This window comes from Haliaeetus leucocephalus, unplaced genomic scaffold (genome assembly GCF_000737465.1).
Source record: "Haliaeetus leucocephalus isolate CR32 unplaced genomic scaffold, Haliaeetus_leucocephalus-4.0 Scaffold180, whole genome shotgun sequence".
NCBI lineage: Eukaryota > Metazoa > Chordata > Aves > Accipitriformes > Accipitridae > Haliaeetus > Haliaeetus leucocephalus.
In genome coordinates, this window is record NW_010972616.1 from 923,666 (window position 1) to 944,741 (window position 21,076).

At 38.4% G+C, this 21,076-nt stretch overlaps 1 protein-coding gene across 1 annotated transcript in view; it reads right to left on the minus strand.

The window, feature by feature from the left end:
- Positions 1-21,076, minus strand: part of ADAMTSL1 (ADAMTS-like 1) — a 177,763-nt gene that overhangs the window by 72,996 nt on the left and 83,691 nt on the right. The window contains exons 12-15 of the mRNA XM_010564475.1: positions 18,697-18,901; positions 17,287-17,434; positions 13,196-13,280; positions 1,415-1,716 (exon numbers count right to left, since the gene is read on the minus strand). Of these exons, the coding sequence (XP_010562777.1) occupies positions 1,415-1,716; positions 13,196-13,280; positions 17,287-17,434; positions 18,697-18,901 (740 nt within the window). The remainder of the gene's footprint in view (positions 1-1,414; positions 1,717-13,195; positions 13,281-17,286; positions 17,435-18,696; positions 18,902-21,076) is intronic.

The following is a 21,076-nucleotide window of genomic DNA, read 5'->3' on the forward strand; positions in this document are numbered from 1 at the left end:
GCTACAAAAATATCTGACTTAGCATCTGCTAATCTGGGAAATTAGGAGTTGATGTCAGACAAAAAGAAATCTTGGCTAACAATTTTTGCAGACAATTGAAAGAGATTAAATTTATAAAGAAAAATGTCTCTGTCATATCAGTCTAAGTTATATTTGAAAAATCAAACATAGTCACTATATTCAAAGAAAAATATGAATCCCTTCATTTCAAGAGGATATTTCTAGAAGCTATTTAGGTTTCTGTATGCACAGTGTGACAAAATTGTTACTACTTGCTAGTAGCCTTGATATATGACAGATACTCCTGTAAAGTCAGTGTTCATCACCACTTAGCATACACTAGTGTCATATTTTTATGTAGGAAACAAAGTAATAGTGGCAATGGTCTGACAACTCTCTGTGAACTGCTCTAAACACTGACTACCATCTGCAAGCTAGAAGTAAGCATAGAAAACCTTTGCATTATTTTCTACTAACTGTGTTTTTTAAGTTTGTAACTGATTACTGGTGAATCTGTACAGGTCACACTATTAACTATTCATAAAGTGCTGAATGGTTTCCAGTTCTACAGTATCTATTCTGTATTTATGTATAGTAATCCTTTTTTAAATAGCCCGAAACTTGTAATGTAAAAAGACAGCAGCTGGAGAAGTCTAGGTTTAATTTAAAAAATACTGGAGTGGACATATGTCCCAGAACTAGCTAGACAAAATGATGGGAAAAAAGGATATCAGAGAACTGTGCATTAATAGTCTATAACATGTGGAACCTGAGACCTTGATTAATTTTGAGAAACTCCAAGTGCCAAGCCTGCTAGCTCCAGACAATCACACCATTAATGCCTTTTTACCATATGTTTTCTTTTGCACTGGGATCGGAGCTAATGTCTCATAGTGATAGGAGTTAGGCAACTGGCTGAGCCCTTAGAATATCAATAATTTAATGCATCTGCTATGGGAGGACAATTTACTTCCACATGTTTATACTTGCACAGTACAAATCAAGAGAGAAAAACTAAAAATGACACGTGATTCTTAGCCTGTATCACCAGACCACTTTAACATTCAGCCTCTTTGCGTGAGTGCCTTTTGACTGATCAGGTGATACAGGGAAACAGAAATATGTGATACATTGATCACTCTTGGTGACAGCCTGAGCATGGAGCCTGAAAGTCCTAGACTAACATATGTTGTGCGCATGGGTTTTTTTTCACAGTTTTCATCCATGCCTTTTCAAATACAGTTGGACTTGATGATCTTATGGTTGGACTCTGTAATCTTAAAGGTATCTTCCAACCCAAACGATTCTATGTTTCTAAATAGCTGTAGCAAAGCAGTGTGTCCATGGGTGTTAACTGTAAAGCACACATTTCAAGAGCGAAAGCAAATCCATCACAGAAACACTGTGCACTTACCTCCTCCACAGGACTCTGAACACTCCGTAAAGCCCTCATACTCCCAGTCATACAGCTCATCAAACTCCTGTAAGCTGCCATACAGCAGCTCAGTTTCCTCTGGGGTATGTTCGGCTGCATCCCCACTGCAGGGACCACTGTAACAAGCTCTCTGAGAGACAGGTTTGGGACCTTCACATTCATCGATGGGCAAGTCAGCCACAGACTGAGAGAAAGAGAGGAGCACTTGACATTTCACAAGCCGCACCTGGCTGCCCACTCCACAGGTGACACTACAAGTGGACCAAGCCTCAGGAATAAAGCTGTGAAAGGAAGAAAGCAAGGCACGTTATGTCCACAAACAGCCAGGCAAGCATGTATAGTCCTGTGCAGGCCAAACTGTGTTTAATGAGAAAAAAATGCTTCGCCTCATCATAGGGCTATTATGAAATACCCATAAGAGCCATGACATATTGTTGACAACTTAATGGCAACAGTGGAAGGGCTCGCAAGTACTCATGTTGAGTGTCTCTTTATATCCAGGAAGAAAGACACACGCTTAGAACACCTGCCTTGATCCTAAAACATCTCAGTGCAAGCCATCCTACAGTCTCCCTATGTGCGTCATCATCCCACTAGCTACTTTTTGCTAGTATTCAACCTAGATCACCTTTGCCTTAGTTGATACCACAATTATGTCACTATTAAGTATTGAACGGGCTGTTGTTATCAGCTAGTTGCAGTATTACAGGGAAAAGAACTTCATTCAGTGTTGCTGTATTGCAGTAACCATTTTTATGCCATAATTTGAAGCCATAAAAAAAGATAAAGAACCTGCCATATCTTTAGCTTTCCCCCCTGCTGCCCCCCCCCCCCCCCCATTTAATTTCCCTTGTCATTGAAAAAAACAGTGTTCCATTGCTATTCTCAACAATGGAATAATTTCTCAGTTTTTCTGTGCTGTCACCACTTTTTCAACATCTTAAAAAAAAAATCAGTGCTGGAAATTGGCCTAGCATTTTACCCTAACATCAAGCAGAAGGGTCACATTCAACTCCATACCACATCATTACCACCTTGTTTAAATGTAACACACCTTGTTTTGCTGGGCTCATGTTGATCTATGCTCATTCCTAAATCCTTCTGGAAACAATGATTCCAGGGTACTCCATGACCTGTGTTACTTATGGTTAGACACCTGATGTTGGTGGTACTAAAACACTGCAGTAGTGAATCCTGGTTACAGAGTGGTTCAGATAGTTTTGTCTGACTGTCTTGTCTGCTCTTTTGGCCATTCTGCCAAGCTTGCTGCCATGGGCAAATTCTAAGACAGTGGTTTTGGTATATTTCAAGGGCTAGAACAGAAGAGTGAGTAGTTGGATCTGGCACTGATCCCTTAAGAACCTCACAGGAACAATCCCTATTGATAACACTCTCCCATTAACAATAAGTCTTTGGGATCTGTTGGCTCCTTCAAACTCAGCACTTTTTCCTTTACTGATATTTTTGAGTGTTAATCTAATGAACTGAAAGCTTTGTGTGATAGAGTCAACTGCCTGACAGAAATTTAGGTCTTTCAGCATCTAATCATAGGCATTAGCAAAATTTGTCAAATAAATCAGAGTTTACGGGATGTATTTTTGATGAAAACAGGCTACCACTGACAGTATTCCTATCCTTTTGGTCTTTATTAGATAGGCCACAACAGACTTGGACAGCTTTGCCCAGGGCTGAAGGCAATACACACTTCTGTCTCTTCTATGGTCTAGGGCTACTTGGGGCTACAGGAAACTAATTTCTCACATTGAGAACAGTCTGATAGGAAGAAAAAGGAAATTTAGTTTTGTGATCTGCATCTTTGAAAGTACTTTTATGCCCTTCTCTCTTTCATCCACCGACTTTCCCTTCACTCTGGGGTTAAAAAAAGAATCCAAAACCAAGAAGGGAACCTGGTGCACCCCCAGTGTGTATGTACCAGGATCCCTGACTGGAATAGCATCGTCTCCTAGAGCAGAGAGTGTGCATCTCTTTACCTACTCTTTGTGGGTATTTATAACATTGTGTTATGAACCTGATATCCACTGCTAGCACTATACACCTGAAGTAATAGAAAGGAAAGAAATGGATTGTATATATTATTGGAACATTTGAATGTTCCAATTTTATAATGCTGTTACAAAGACCACAAGATTTCTTCCTGGAGCAAAGCCTCTGAGAAACTAATGATGCAAAGTGATTCCATTCCCTATTCGGAGACATTTTATCTTAAAAAACTGGTCTAGTTTCAAAGATTATATCCTTCATTTCAAAGAATTATAGTCTTTAATAGTACAGGTGGGCCACTCATCTTGTTTTTCCTAAGACTGTGCAACTGCTACAATACTATTTTGATGTGGAAAATCTCCTGTCACAGATTAAACAGACCACGTCAGCCAATATGACTTAGATATTTTGATTAGTTTAAATGTATAGCTTCTTGATCTGACAAACTGAAAGGTAGAAATTCTAATTAGGTTACAAAAAAAAGGCACTGGTCTTCATCAGAAACTGTCTTACTTAACATTGTGAATTGTTGTGTAACTTTGCTTTGTTGAAGAGCTGCTGTATTCCAAACCAAAAGGGATGATATTTTGCCAGGTATTAAAATTACTCATTTAGAAAAACAGAGATAGTTCATATACTCAGAATATTTACACATGATGTGTATCACACATACAAACACAGGAACAAAAGAGAGAGAGGACACAAAAGGGAAGTAAGAACATTATTAAAGCAGACTGGATCCTTTCTGCAATGAGGCTTGATCTGTAAACACTGCATATTATATTCTTTTACCCTAGTCAGCAACTCATAATGAAAACACTGGAATACCTTCAGGAAATTATATTTTATTCAGCTTTCTAGACCCAATTTCTACATTTTAAGTGATAAATTTGGAAGTGTAATTTAATTCTAATATAACTGTTGGCTGCTAAAGAGGGTGTTGGTAGAATGAAAAGAGTGGAAAGCAGAAAGAAAGGGAGGAAAACCCAAGAAAACCCTGCAAACAAAATCTCCCTATAGGACTTGTTATTAGATACTGAACATTTATGTAATGTGAATGTATAATATAAATATACAATGGTTCTGAATTTTCCATCATCCTAAACCCAGGAAATTACAAAGGCTTTCAGATATCTTTGTGTGGTCATTAATGATAAATGTTGCCAAATTGTGATCATAAAACACAAAAAGTATGTGAATAATAAGCAGTCAGTTACATGGGTTTAAAGTTATTTGTTCTGCATATAGTGTACCTTCCACTGCACAGCGTGTGCTTTTCTGTATGCTACCATCTGAGCCTTCTTTGAAAGTGGAAGTAGTGGAATAGGTTTACTGAGAAGTAGGATTTTTTAGAAAACAGGAAATGATAGGGGTGTTTCAGTTGTCATTGCATGTTGTTTAATTATATCCCACTGCAATAATAGTCCTTATAGTAACAACCCTCATAAGACAATGGCAATAACTAGTTCTAGTAATGCAGCAGTTGTAGCTGTCAGCCAGAACCCAACTGTGCTAATAGCTGTACAAATGAAAAATAAGCTGCCTCTTGCCTCAAAGAGATTACATTATTTCATAGCTCTTAGCATAATTCTCAGTGATTAGCATGTTGCCATTGCATCAAAGATCAACTTCTTTTATTCCTCTGCACAACAGACATGACAATGCTTCTTTCTCAAAGGAAAAATACAGCAGTGTGTTCTGAGAGCTCTAATGAATATTTTAAAGAGGAGTCTTTTGCTCCTATGTTAGAGAGATCACTATAAGGTGGAGAAGTGAAAGCTGGAAGAAGGGAAAATCATGACCTTGCTTTGTTATGACTGACTTAACCGTGTCTGCTGCTACTCAGCTGCTGAAGTGCTGACTACATTACAGCATGCAGCTGTGGGACAGCGGAAGGTTCCCTCCACCTGTCACTCCCCGCTAAATGGGCACCTCTATGGGCAGCAGTGCTCTCAAACTGGAAAAGGGAAAACGTTGGAATGAAAGGTGGAAAACTCCAAACACAACTGGCAGTTAAAAACGGGCGTTCCTTATACACAGAAGTCTATATTTGTTTCCTCGACCTGTGGGCATTTTCATGGTGATGGACCAGGAAAGTTTTCCCATTATACAAACACTCTTGTAAAAAAAGTGAGCTCTGGATTTAAAAAAGGCATTGTATTTTTCAGTGGTTTTTGTTAGCTGTTGAGGTTTCACAATTTGCACAAGATTGTGTTCAGCTGAAGGGACTATTGCACCATTTGTCATGTGCACATTAGCTGACACTGGGCTGCATAATGTGTTCTAGAAATGGAGGAAAAAAAATGCAATGCCATTGACATCAATGGACTTCTGCAGGAGTCATTCAGATGTTGTACTGAGCTGGTTTTGGCTCATTGCTTTTGTAGTGTACTACAATCACTGAAAATATATTTTAAAGAAATTTTAATATGACAGCAAAACCAACTTACCGTGTTTGTATGTAAAGCACAATACAAAATATTGGTCAAACTGTGAAAGGCACAGCAGTCTAGCCTTCAGGCTGCACATCCAATGGACCTACAAATACAAGTGAACTGCAGCTGTCCACAGAATTTCATCCACTTGCCAAACTCAATTTTGCAAGGATGATTTGCATTTGTAGATATTATTATTCACATTCAAACATGAGAATGCCCCTTTCAGACAACATTGTGGCTAGTGTTTTAAAAAAAATTTCCTTTCTTTAAATTGTATAAAGGGAAGGTATTTTAAACTCTGGCTTTTGGAGACTAAAATGTGCTATGCAATGATCACTTGCATATAAAGGCAGCAAAAGGGATGTCAAAATTTAAGTTGAGAACAGTGATGACAATGGCAGTACTTAGTCTTGGGATAATGATATTTTTTCCTTCAAAGTCTGGGCACAGCTAAGGACTGGTATGTATTCCCCTCCATATAGCAACATATATGTAACTGGGGAAATCAGAAGAAGAGAAACACAAAGACAAAGTCAATGCTTAATAATGGGAGAGCTTTCACAGCAAGTCATAGTGGGTTCAGGGTGAGACCATGGAGAGCCCTGCTGAGTTTTGTGAAGATCTCCAGACCACTTGATGTACATAGCCACAGCTCTTCTGTCTAGAACTTGGGTTCCTACAATGTGTGTTATGAAGGAAAAAAAAAAAGTGTATATACAGACTGATGTCCATTGAGCTATGGAGAAAAATAGCTTATTTTCTTCACTGTCACTTAATTACATATTGCCCTTAATTTTTATTGCTTAATGCTTTTTTTTTTAATCCATCATTGGGTAGATCCATGGTTCAGACAAAGTCTGAGGTTTTAAGAATGGCACATATGAGTAAGACTGAGCGTTTAAAGGCACAGACACCTGTCTATTACGGCATCTAATACTACCAGTGAAATAAAATGCTCAGTGGCTTGTTCAAAGGCTTAGAAATTTTATGTGATAGAACTGGGAACTGAGCTCAGACTTCCAGACTCTTTGCCTTGACCTGAAATGCAAATCTGTCCTTTTTCTGCAGGAAAGGCCACCTTTCCATAGGTTTTAAGGTGTGAATAACACCACAGGATGCTCACACACAGCATGGGTAGCTGCTGGTGCCATTGTTCAGAGAAGTGAAACAGAGGTCATGACCACTTGTCAGTAAAATCTCAGGGCTCCATCTGTAAGAGTAATGGCACCAGAGCCAGCTGCATAGGTCCAATTCCAAACTGAGTGATTTCAATCTGTCCCTCTATAGTTTCTCCTCAGTTTAGTTCGAATATGATCTTTTCCTTCAGCTTTGTGTCAAATCATTCTATACCATTGGTGCTCTCCATAAATTCACTGCTGCCTTTCTCCCCGGGGAAAGATAACTGCTTCTGCCTTGTATAGATATTACACATAAATCCTAAGTAGTGGTGACTGTCCAAAGGGGTCCTTGAATACATAGATAGAAATCATTACCTAATGTTAGGCTGCTGCACTGCTGATCTTCCCTATGACCAACAACATATATAGTTTAATTTTTTTGCCATTAGTTCTTAATATGGACAAGTTTCCCCAAACTTCTTTCTTCCTCTTTACTACATGACACCAAAGTGAACAAGCAACAGCCTAGCAGTTGATAGTATCTGTCTATGTCCTCACTACATTTTTGGCAATTCAATAATCATATAACATATTTTTAAAGTAAAACATTTCTAAGTTGTTTTAGAATTACTTTTAACCTGTGAATCAGGTACAAACATCATAATGGAAACTATTTAACAGGCAAAACCAAAATAAAATAGCTTATGTGTCTTTGGAAACATAAATACCTACTGAAAAGAAAGAAAGAGATATTGGGTGACTCTGCCACACTGGCCTCTCTGTCCATATCCAGTTCCCTGACGGCTTTGGCCCCCTCCCTCCCCCTGATGCATGTCAGGAATTTCCTTTTGTTTTTTACTGAACTGGCCCCATCACTATGATGGTGCCATCTGGCATCCAGATATTATTGTTTGCCCTCTTCCTCCGCTCCCCCTACCCCCCCCACTTTTTATGGCTAGCACCAGGGTTATTTATGGCAGTATGTTAAAAGCTGGGTATGGTGTTAACATACAAAAACATTTTTCAAGAGCTAGAGACAGAAATCTTTTAAACAACCCTTCACCACCCATAAACCCAATCTCATTATACATAGAAAAACCCATGCTTTTTTAATCACGACTGCTGCTCTTTCTGGCTCTGGCTGCCATGCTGTGCTGGTGTAATGAGCTCCAGTGAAAGAGGTCAGACAGAAGGATACTGTGGCTTCTCTCTCAGATAACATACTTCCAAAGCCTGGTGAATTGTCCCTTCAGAGATGGACAGCAATAGCAGAACAGTATGTATGACAACACAGGACAGCAAGGACTCCTCACCTTAAACATTTGTCCTAACAAAGATTACAATACTTTCTTACAAACCTAGAGTATTTCATAGTAGTTCTGTCAGCAATTAATATTTAATTGCCCCCATCTAGGGGTGCAGCAGGTCAGACAACACAAACATAACTATCCCCTCTAGACTTCAAGTGGCTGAACTAGTTATGATTAATTCTTTGAGCAGCAGAACTGACGAAGACCAATTTAACATGGATTTATATTTGAAGACTGAATGCCCAAGTGGATTCTCTGGTATCTCTTAAGGATCGAATCCCTTTAGAAACCTTTCCTTGAACTGGGGAATTGTAGGGTGTCAGTTTTCTATCAAGTCATTTAGTTCAGTGAAATGTGGAAAATACTACCACTGAGTTTCATGGTGAATATCAACCAAATTTGACAGAGGGTTAAAATTCTCTGTGATGACTTTATACCTCTGTCAAATTCAGTTAATAGGAATAAATTCAGACATTACTGAGAGAAGAGGAAGGCAACTGACAGATAGACATATACAGACAAAATTAAACTCTAAGACGTGCTTCCTTTAGAAATTCCTGAAGAAATAAATAATGGAAGGCACTACATACAGATGGAATAAAAATGAGGCATCTGCTGCTCTAGCAGCATGCATTAGAGAATGATCACAAATCACAGGCGGAAGGACAATGTAAAAAAATGTGTAACTTTATAACTCATAGTATGCAATTTCATAACAAAAATCATATTCAATAGAAAGTCATAAAAGTCACAAGACAGCAATACAGAGAATCACAAATATGAGAACTCAATGCATAGAAGAAACCCACTGAAAATTACCAGCTTTAGTTTTTAAACTTCCAGTCAAAAATAAACTTTGAAAAGGACAATATAGCTGCTTATAGATAGGGTTTGCTTTCTCTGTCTGAAGAATGATAAGGAAGAAAGGGTGACAGTGGTCAGGGAAGAATGGTCTGCTGGCTACAAAGAGCAACCCTATCTGTAGAGGAGAATGGTGGCAATGACTTGGTGATGTAAGAAAGCTCGATAAGAGCCTCAGATGAAGTGTAGGCAAAGAATGAGTCCTTACTGACATCTGCCTAAGTGCAGTCATGAAATTGGTAATTACTGCACCAATACAGAGTGAACGGTAAAATCACATAAGCATAGCTTGTCTGAAGAAACTTCCATTACTCCAGCTTTCACCAAACATGCTCATGAAACACAACACTGCCTTTTCAGCGCCTGGCTTACTGTGCCCCTGGATGCCTTTTGCTGTTCCTCCTGCTCTGCAACTGTTCCCCTTCCTCTCCATGCTGCCTCTCCTCTGCCTATCGTTACCCTGCTGCTGAGCAAAGGAGTGGGGTCTCAAAGAAAGCCCATCCTGGCTGCCCAGCTCAACTCCCACCCTCAAACCCTGCTCAGCCAGCTCTGCTCTATTGAATCAGAGAAAAAAAAGGGCTTCCTCAGAGAAGGGAAAGCAAGCAATTAAAATTGTTTTTTACAACCCCTTGTATGTTTTCTGAAAATATTTACAGCAAAGTAACACACTACAACATGCTTATGAGTAAGACAGTAAGAAATTGATGGTCTTGTTCTAGTTACATAAATTCACAGTCAGCAAAATAGCTGGCCACAATCACATGCTGTCTTATGCCAGCTAGTGCTTGATCCAACATTTAAAAACTCTTGACTATTCCAACACTGAAATTAGCATGCACCTACACTCATCAGCCAAAATATGCAAGTGATAGGCTGACATCTGTCAGCATGGTAGGCCATGGAGTATTATATTGTTTCTCTGCATAGCAGCAGAAACACAGGCCAAAAAGTGCATTATCACATAACACACCTTGCTTTTCAACTAGCTGGTGTATTTGAAATTCCCACACAGCTGAATGAGGACAAGTGATGCTACAAAACTGGCATCAGAGTTGATTGATTGTTGGTTGTATCTTGGTGAGTTCTGAATGTTTTTTCTCCTTTTTTATGTCATTACATACAGTTTTTCGATCTAATAACCAGGACCTAAAACGAATAACTGTTTAAAGTTAGACATTAATGAAAAACACTATTAATAGTGAGGCACCAAACCCAATTTTATGTGCAAGTTCACTGCTCAAGGTCACTGTCAACAGACTAGATATTCTGGAACAATATGCAGATGGCGGTTAGAGTTTACAGATGGGGATTGTATGGATGGCCCTTTCAGCACAAGTTTTCTAAGTTTTTATTTGGTCTTTCTGTCTCATGCCTTATCACTAAAAATCATTCCAAACTAAACATGAGGCATAGAGATCTCTGAGCTTTGGGAAAGTGTGCATAAAGATCCTGACTTTGTGCCCTTTATTTTAGCTGTTGTATAAAAATCTATACTTGAATTTAATTTAATGTCAGGTTGATTTCTCATCAGCCTAAAATAAAGATTATACACCCTCCCAGAGCTGTGCTTTGCAGGGAGAAAAAAATATACAAAATTCACCCCATAGCAGAATGAACCTAGTCTGGACTGTGCCCCACCGTATTGGTATGTTAGTATCCCACTGGTATCACTGAAGTGTTGCATGAGATGGGGTAAAAAGATTATAATGTCTTTGCAGAACAGGACCTTTATTGCCCCAGAGTAGCGAACTATAAAGTAAGGAGGTGTCCTAGCTGCACTTAAAACATTTTGAAGTTCTTAAACCCCTTTCCCTTTATATCTCTCAAGGTCTGTTTTAATATCACAAGTAATATACCCATAAGGTTTTCTAGAATATTTTATTAAAATACAGGTCATGATAAATAAAAGCCTCTTCATCTTTCCTTGTTGGTTATGCCTGTTCTCTACAACCCTCTTCTTGTTAATATTTAAAGCTACGTATACTCATATATATATATTATTATGCTCTTCTTCTACAGTACTGTCAACAACGTTCACAAAATTTATCAAAAAATTTCTTAGTGTAACAAATTGTTCCAGATATGACCACATATCAGTATGATTCCTTTTGATAAAATTCCTGATAATACATCTTCTTTATGTATGCTTCCAAGGGTTATTTACAGTTTGATAAAAGCACATTTAGCTGTGGTTTAGTATAGTCACAAGAAAAGTCACAAGATAATAAACTGCACTTTACAAATGAAAAATGAGTACATTTACAAATATTGAATTTACTAGACTTTGACTCAGAATGAATCAGCCTACAAAGTCTATAAAACTCTGGAAACAGTTGAACAACTCATTATATTACATATGATAGCTACTACTGATATATATACACACACACATATAAGTATGTGTGTTTGTATATGTGTGTATAAATGTGTGTGTATATACATGTATGTGTGTATATACATGTATTTATGTATACATATGGCAGCTGGATTAAAGTAATTTTTATTTTAAAGGCTTTATTATCTATGTCTCTAGCCCTATTTCAATGTTTCATTTTCAAATTACTTCAATTCACTTTAACCGTGCAAAAAACTGCAATCATATTGCATAAGGAGCAATGTTTTTTGGTCTAATACACAGCTGCAGTTGCAATAAAAAGTGCCATGTGCTCAGTCATGAGGAACTGGATACTGATTAAAGCTGTGTACAGAGGTTACAATTATAGCATGCGTTTATCACAGTTCCAGAATAAAAAATCCAAAACATAATCTTAACAGTATTTTTAATTTCTCAACCTCATTGCTAAAGGTTTATGTGGTACATCAGTTTTACTGCAGCTTCCTTTTCATTGCAATTTTATTAGGCTAAGGAAGATTAATTATCCATAAATGACAATAAACCTCAATTCTGAATGAAATTCTGAGGGTTTTTTCAAACCACTAAATTTTTCTAACTTCTTCTGCAGTCCTGCTATTAATGAAATTGAGCACATGCAGAAGCTACTAAACTGTATTTTGAATAGCACCATGTGAAGAACCTGGCTACACCAGGTCAGATTCATACAGTCAGATTTTCTTGCTAATATATTAAAAAGGTAGGTATCAACCCTAAGTGGAAATGTTCTTTTCCAGCTTTTTATTGTAATATTTTTTCCTTCAGCATTACCTGTAAATATTTTATGCCCTCTACCTCTTTCTAACTCAAAGATATTTTTTTCACAAAACAAAAGACAAATGAATCAGAAAAGAAAAACCAAAAAGTTACAGTTAAGGGACATAATGAGTTAATTTCATGTATTTAGGAGGAAAATGTACATTTTCCGTCATTTCAGGCAGCCCTAACGTGAGGGGACTGTCAATGTATGCACACAGGCCAACCTGCCATCCAAGAAGGCCTGCAGCAGGAGGAAGGGCTATTAATAGGGTACAAGGTGCTGACTGAGATCCAACTTGCAAAGGTGGCTGGGCAAAGACCATGAAGTGGCTAGAAAAGCAGGAAGGGGAAAATCACTGAAATGATGAGGTAAGTGATGATAAGGCAATTCAAACCACAGGGCTGAGGTTTCTAGTTTATTTTCCACTAAAATGAATTAATTTAATTTGCTGTTACTACACTCTTCCTGGGGGGGAGAGGTAAGGGAGAATCATCACTGGCTGCCCTGTATTTTACCTTTTACTTCACAGGGGTATTGTGAGACTAGAAAAAGGTGCTAAGCTGCAGAGATACAGTGGTAGTGGGGAACATATAACTATGTAGGTAGATAGACTCTCACTATAATATTATTGTAAATTACCTTAAATACAACATGCATGTATTTGCTCAAATTAAATCTGCATTTGCCCTCTTGAATTCTGTCTCTTCATACCTAAGTGTGATACAGCCTTAAGCCCATCGATTTCCACATGATTGGGTTTAGCCTTTACATTACACTCCAATGAAAGCAAATTACAATTTCAAGAGACAGTGTTAGTTCAGCACAAGCCCCAGATCCCCACATCATGAGAACCTGTTGTAAGCAAATTTTTAAGACTTACGATGGTTCTTCAGACACCACTGCTCCTTCCTCCAGCTCTTGAGCCTGCTTATACCATGGCAACTTTGCTTCCACGGGAAGTTTCTCTATGGAACAAGCACAAGCATGTGAAAATAGGAAGCACGCAGCAATGCTGCTACGTGTGTCAGCCTCTCCTCTCTTGTCGATCATGCCTGTGACTCACGTGTGCCTTCATCCATGTAGAGGCTGAGCACAAATAAGAAAGAGAAAGAAAGGCGAGCAGAAGAGAGAGAACAAAACTCCTTTGTCACCTGGACTATAATGCTTACAAGGTTATAGGACCAGATAGTTCACTGTTGCAGCTAGAAGGGCTATGGTGTTCTAAAGCCAGAAAGGAGTATTAAATCACTTTTCAGACCACACAATTGGGCTGTAAAAGTTGGCCCTTTGGAAAGTATTTTTTGGAGGGAGTCTTGCAAGTGTAACAGGCCTCCATTGACATTGCAAAGGCAAAATGTATAAAATCCCTGTGTTTACCCTTAAATTTTAGAACATCAGAAGACACATTAAGCTTGGTTTTGATAGGTTACAAAAAGGAGGCAAATCCTCATTTGATGAGAGATACCACAGAAAAACAGAGAAACTGTAATAAAATGGCCCAGCTATACTTTTCAACTTTAAGTTTATCAGTTCATCAGCTATGTGGATTTAAAAAACTGAGCTTGATACTTTTTCTGTCATTTCTGATGGAAAACAGTAGAGCTGCTTTTCTTCCCCTCCAGGATGTGCACACAGTGTAATGAGCTGCTCTGCTCTGGGGAGTGCAGGGCCATGCTGCTTCACAAGCCAAACTCCGCTTTCATGCAGTGTCAAAGTGGAGTATTTGAACTGAAGGTGGTGGAACTGTTTTAGCTCCACAGGGGTATAAAGCAAGAGCAAATTTGGCACTATAATTTGAGAAGGAGCTTTGCATTTCAACAAAACTTTCTGGGCTAGGATCAGGGGAAAAAACACAAATAAAAGGGAGTGACACTCAGACTGCTGAGGAGAACCAGGGCCATACCTATTTGCCACTCACAAATCACCTAAGCCTTTCAGGTTTACATAATGCCTGGATTTGTACTTGCCAACGGGAGCAGATTAATGTCATTCAGAATAGTCAGAAATTTTCTGTGACTCTGTTGTGCACAACAGTGAGCCTTTCACATATGCACACGAAATTTCCCACCTGTCAGTTGTATCATAGAGCAATAACAACTTACAACTTGATTACACAGCTACTGCAACTTTAGTCAAGCAAATTTTCTTGGAGCAAGTTATTAACTGAAGAAAAAAGGGACAGTAATAGAGTTACTATGCCTCTCTCTTAGAAATAGCTGGCCAAGCTCTTACTTTAACATATTTATTAGTGCTATTTAAGGATGAATATTTGCCAGCACAGCTCTTAGTTTAATCTATATTTTACTGCATTTGTTATCCAAAATATGTAGGAGATATTTCTATTTATATGTTCTGCAGCTTGTTTTATGGGTTTTGGAAAGCTAGATCTTACTTCTGTGCTTTTTTTTACTTGGATGCAACTGTTTATAAAAAGCAAAAGCTCTTTTGTACCGTTGTCTGTTATGTGACTTTTAGAATAACTTTTCAGAGGTGTAATTAATTATCATCTACACTGTAAAATTTGTTAGAGGATTAGAAATGTTGATGTTGTACAGTGTGCTTTGACAAAAAAAAAAAAAAAAGAAAGACTAAAAAGCACTCCTAATATAAGCTAAGGAGGAACTGTTACCTTTGGAGATTAAAGTAAAATCTCTTCTTTTATAAAACTGTTCCAGTAAAAACACTTAAATCCTATATTTTACAGAGAGTTGTATTAGATGAATACACCTACTTTATTAAAACTGAAAATCGTTACTTAATCCAGGGATATCCCATTTTTTTCCCATTATTGGTGTAAGATAAAGTGCCTAAGTGCTTGAATAAACTAAAATGAAATAAATTACATGAACTATTTGCATTCTATTTCTGTTTAGCACAGTGTGTTAAAAGAAGAGGGAATTCCACATTTTTTGTCTTGCTGCTTCAGTCATCTAGGAAGATTGTTTTTCTGCTTTATATTAATCCAGCTCCAGAAGGAAAAAGCAGGCTAAGATTAAAACATTCAGTAGAGGAGAGGTACTTTGCTACTTCTACTGCTCTAAATTTCTAAACTCTAGATTTGTGAAATAAAAACGACAAACTTCCAACACATAAATAGATTTGGATTGGAATAGACCTCTGGATATCATCTGGTCCAACTCTCTTCTGAAAGCATGGTTCAGCCTTCACATACATGGGTCTTCAAACATTACCACTTGCATTATGGAGGGACAACTGTGAGAGTGTTGTAGAACCAAGATGAGGAGTAAAATTAAACCCAAGCAAAACAGTATGCTTTGTGTAGGACTTTCCATCCCATGGGAAAAAATGGAAGAAAGAAATAACCACCTACAATCAGAAATTAATTATGTATGTACTGCAGAGGGCAGCACAAGAGTTTATCGAGGGTAAAGATGCCAATATGTTGCAAGGGTGGTCTTCCAGCAAACAGCAATTTACTTTGTTCCCAGACAAGTCCCACTGGAAGAGATTTCTTAAAGAAATGCAGGTAAGGAAAGCTTTCCTAGCTGGTCCTGCAGCCTTCTCAGGTTCCCTAGGCAGGAGTCAGTTGTGGGTGGTTTGCAACACCTGATTTTTTTGTGTCTTAGTGCATTTTGCTTACACGTATGCTGCAGGCAGACAGGATCTTGCTTTACCTGTGCTCTGAACACCATAAACAGATAAAGCCCCATAACAGCAGCTCACTGACTGAGCCCAAACCCACTGAATCTCTGTATCAGGCTCAGAGTCATGCTAACACAGCCACAGGGACTTTTTTTTTTTTCATCTTGCAATTGGACGGAGTGAGCTCATGTTGGCCAGCAAAATACAATCCAAACATACTCTACTCTCCAGACTCCCTGTGGCCTGGGTTTTGCCATTTTGGTGGCTGGCATACACAGTGATTTCTCATGGTCCAGATAAATTGGAATCTTGAAACTTGGCAAGTGTGCCCATCACGGGCCACTGAGTGCAGAAATTAAAATTCCAAATTTCACTGTTCCATCTTGGACCAGCACAAGGTCACAGATCACTCCTATTTCACAGGGCTTCATAATAAGTGCTCTTAATATGTATCAGGATGGGAATTCATTTTTTTAAAAGAAATTGATTTCTTCTTATGGTGGGGTTTAAGTCTCCAGTTTAGGGAAATTAAGTTCACGTGCAGTGTTATAGCCCAAAAGTGTCCGTAAGTTAGTCAGCATACAGACACAGAGGTTGTATTGATAGAGCTGTGTACACACACAAACACATGTACACTCATATACCTGTGGAAATGGTCAAATACCTGTGTTTGCTGCACTAGGCCACTGCCCACTAATCCAATCCAGTCTCCAGGACTTTTTCTAACATTTCTACCCCAAAAGAATGTCCAAACAGCTGCAGAAATGTTTTATCCTTCTCTCAACAAAATGTAGGGCATTTACCCCAGTATTACTCTGTGTTTGAGGCCCAGGTCAAGAAACATTTCTATACAAACTGAGTACTCCTTGCTATAAGACGCTTCAAGTCTAACACTTTGCCAAATTTTGCAGCCTTGCTAGTAAGAGGAACTTCATTTTGGGATGTACAATGCTTGCTTCTGACCTATTTCAAGCTCCAAATTATGAACAGGCACTTTAAAATTATGGTTACATTTATCTACCATAAATGTTATTTATTTATTTAACTCCTTTTAAAATACAGGGCAAATTTAGCCCAGACACAATCAGTGAGGTCAAACCTGCTTACACAATGATCAAATTTACAGTTATATTGCTTGGTCTGCTGTACCACAAGTTAACAGTGGAAACCCTGGAGCTTGTAAGAAAGAGGAAGGGGCCAGCATTCACTTCAGGCTGTTAGCAGGCAGACTGGAATAGGAATGGCAGGCCTTTAAAGATGCAAATTCACAACTCAGTGCAGGTGGAAACAGTGCTACCAGCAACAAATCAAAACTGGTCAACATGGAAGAGCTCTGAAAAATGTACGTGAACCATTCTGCCTCGTTACCTTTGGGTTTGTAGCAAGGAGTGGGTACTATGCATTCTTCTTTTATGTGTGGCTTTGTTTTAGGACTACAGCCTCCTGTATGCATCCCCCTGTGATCAATGCAAAGGACCACACGGTACCTGAGTCCTTGTCCACAGGTTACAGTGCACTGGGAAAAAAAAAGATAAAAAAAGTTGCATGTGATATGTCACAGGAGTGATAAATAAAAGGGGAATATGCAATACAAGTATGTGTACATCAGTGAGCAAAATATGATGCAGAAACACCGAGCCCTGAACATAAGTTATTCATCATAATATTTGGTAGTTATGGATAAGGTATAAAACTAACAGAAATTTGTGCCTTTTTTCTCTGTACATTTACTTGGTTTGGACATTTTGCTGCTGGATTTCTCTCACAGTATCACTCTCTCAGAGTTGGCTACTTGGCTTGTGGCCATCTGTCCCATATTGGATATGCTTAGTAACACGCCGTCAGTTTCATCTGGAGCCACTCTGCTTTGCTTGCACAAAGTACTGGGGCTTATGGGTTAACAGAGGTGACACTCAGCTATTTTGGAACATGGCACCTAACAGAATGAGAAACTATTTGGGCTTTCTTCCCTCAGACACTTTCTTTAGTATTTTTTTCATTTATTTTTGGTAAGGTACATCAATTTTTCCCCTGTACAGATTGTTTCAGAAGTGGTTGCACAGGATCAAAACTACCAACCAGTGTGGAGGGCTATGGACACTACCAATATTACTTTGCTTTTGGATAGCAGCTTTCATGTGGAAATCACTAAACACTTAGCAATCAGTGAAGAACTGCGGATAAGCTAGCTTAGCTTCTAAAACCGATTTTACTTGTTAAGAAACTGGGGTGGTGAGAAACTACATTCAAAATTAAGTCTTTATGTACAAAATCAAAATACTTTTCTACTTTTGTAGAAAGACATTTCAAAGACATTTACTTTTGAAAGTAAAAAGAGGGAACGGTGAATCAGGAACAGACAACTGCAAGCATCAAAGAGCAGAGTAATTTATCGCTTTGTGTATTTCTGGAAATTTCTCAGCAATTCATTATATTCAATTTATGGCTGAAAAGTTGTAATAAAGAGATACCATTACATGCTTACTGGTTTTCTTTTGTATATTTCATTTTTGTTCCTAGTCTATTATTAGTAGAAGTTCACTAATTAACATTACAGATCTGATATATTTCCCATCATTCTCCTTAATCATGTTAATCTTATTAATACATTATTCCTGAGTATATACTTTGCAGTTAGACAAATAACGTAATTTAGAACAAAGGTCATGGTAATAAGGAAAGAAAAGTAGTGAATGTTCCTACTTCCACAAGCTCACTAAACTATAAGATATATTCTTAGTGCCGTAAATACAAAATCAACAAAGCTAAGCTGATTACCGGAGACCATTCCTGAGCAAGCCACTTTGGGCAGTCAAATATATTGCAAGGCTGGACAACAGGCATCTTTGGAGTATACATGCATTTCCATTCTTCCACGGGGCTGATATGTCCCTGAATGTCTTCTTCCACACATGAGACACTGCGGCTTTGAATGCCCCCTCCACAGGATGAGGAACAGGCAGTCCAGGGTGTACTTTCCCATCTAGGGAAAAAAAAGCCCAGAACAGAGAGGCATCAGGAAAAGGAACCCCTGCTGCCCCCACCCTCACCTGCACCCCCCAAATGCATAAACTGCTATTTGCAGGAGGGTTTTTTTTTCCGATTAATGTCAGTAAAAATTAATCATATATATATTTTCATAAGTGGCCAAAACAGCAAAGCACTCCCATGGCTCCTGTCTCTAAATCACAGGTTAGTAAATATGAAATCTCCTCTCTCCCACTAACCCAGTGACTACTACTACAGAAACTCTAAATACTTTTAACTTAATTCCTTTTATTTAATTGATGGGATTATCATATCATCACAATTTGTCATGTTCTGAGGAATCTTTGTTACAAATCACTGGAAGCTTAGTGTGCTCTGAAGCTGATGCTCCTTTTGCAAGAACATGCAGGGAAACAGCAATGTTTCTTTCCAGGGAAACAACTGAGTTGAAGAAAAAAAAGATGGGAGGAAATTACCAAAAGGAAGATGTGACTATACTAATAGGATATGTGGCCTCTGATAGTTAAACCACATGGGTCTTGTTTCCTTACAGTTGAGGCAGTGAGAGGAACTGAGAAACCATCTTTTCTCTACAGGTGCCACTTGAGAATGTAATGACAAATCCACAGAACAATGTGAAAAGCTATGCATACTTACAAGGATAATCCTTTTTTTACAGTGATGCATATACAGTAATGTAGGCATAGTTTATACAGTACTGTAGGCATTGTTTTATATGTGTAGCTGTCTCTCTACATACATAAAATAGTCTGCTATTTCCTCTCTTATATTCAAGCCATTGTCACAGAGAGGACCCGGGACTGTTGTCACGATCCAGTGTGGCTATTCCTGTGCATGCCTGATGGTATAAAAGTGTGCATGTTCTATCTACCTGGAAACACAAAATCTTTTTTTTTTTCCAAAGACAAATGTTCTTTTGATATGAATATATGTCTTTTTGATATCCTTTTGATAAGGACATTAGAAATAATATTTGAAACAATTATTTTGGTCATAAATTTTCATTTTTTTACTTAAAAAATAATTTTTGTGGAAAAACCTCCACCTGTTTCCTCTTTCAGGTAAGAAGGAAAGAAAGGGAAAGGTGACGATTTTTTCTCCCACTTAAAACAAAGGAATTATTTTTATTAACAATTGCAGGACCACCAAGATTGTTAAACAATATGAAAAATGCTTATCTTTCCTTCTGATTTTTCATCACATCAACCCATCTTTTTCTCATCAGCTCCAGTACACGTAAACACTACCCACACTTGGCTACTAGCTGAAACTGCCATAAAACTCAATGTGAAATGGCTTATGTTAATAGCTGTTTATGAATGGTAAAGCCACTGATTAATTCTATGACTTACCACTGAAAAGTGGTGAAACCATGTTTACACCATGCCATATCCATCACTGTGTGCTCAGCATAAGCCACATATGTCACAAACAGTTAATTTTAGCAATGTTTTTAGTTCAAATGTATTACCTGTGTTGCTACTGAACAAGTTTCCCAGCATACAGCTTAGGTATCTCACCACCACAAATCTAAATGAAGAGGCCTCTGACTGAAACTCATGAACAGCAGAAACTGCTGCAGCCAGCCCGAGCCAGCTTCTCCCAGGCATAAAAAGCGATGGCACCAGGGAATTCCCTGGAGTCTTTGGGACAAGTTTCCAGATGCCTTAGGCAACCTCAGTAATACCAAGCAGCTTAAATCTAGGCAAGCAGTTTGGTCCTCGGGTTTTGTACGAGTGTAAGATGTAAGGTGAAGTTTCTCTGTTGCACAGCTCTTAAAGCAGTGTCACAGCTCCTTTTGAGGTACAAAGGGTGCAACATAGACAGAGAATTTATGAAAGTAATTGGTGGTGCATTAAAAGTGAGCACTATATCCGCTAAACCATACCTTTCCCTCTTTGTGATAAAATTCAAGGCTGAGGGTTTGCAGTAGGGAAATCTTGCAAAGATGCCTTCCCAGATTTGCTCTCCACTTCTGCCAGAGTCTTTGTTGCTCTACTCTGTCCCTGGTATTAGGTACCAGTCTCAGACAGGTAATGCAACCAGGGCCTCTCTGGTTTGGTTGTTTTTCTTTTCTTTGGTTTTTTTTTGGGGGGGGGGGGGGGGAAACTTGTGGGGGTTGGAGAAAAAAAATTTTTTTTCGCCTCCC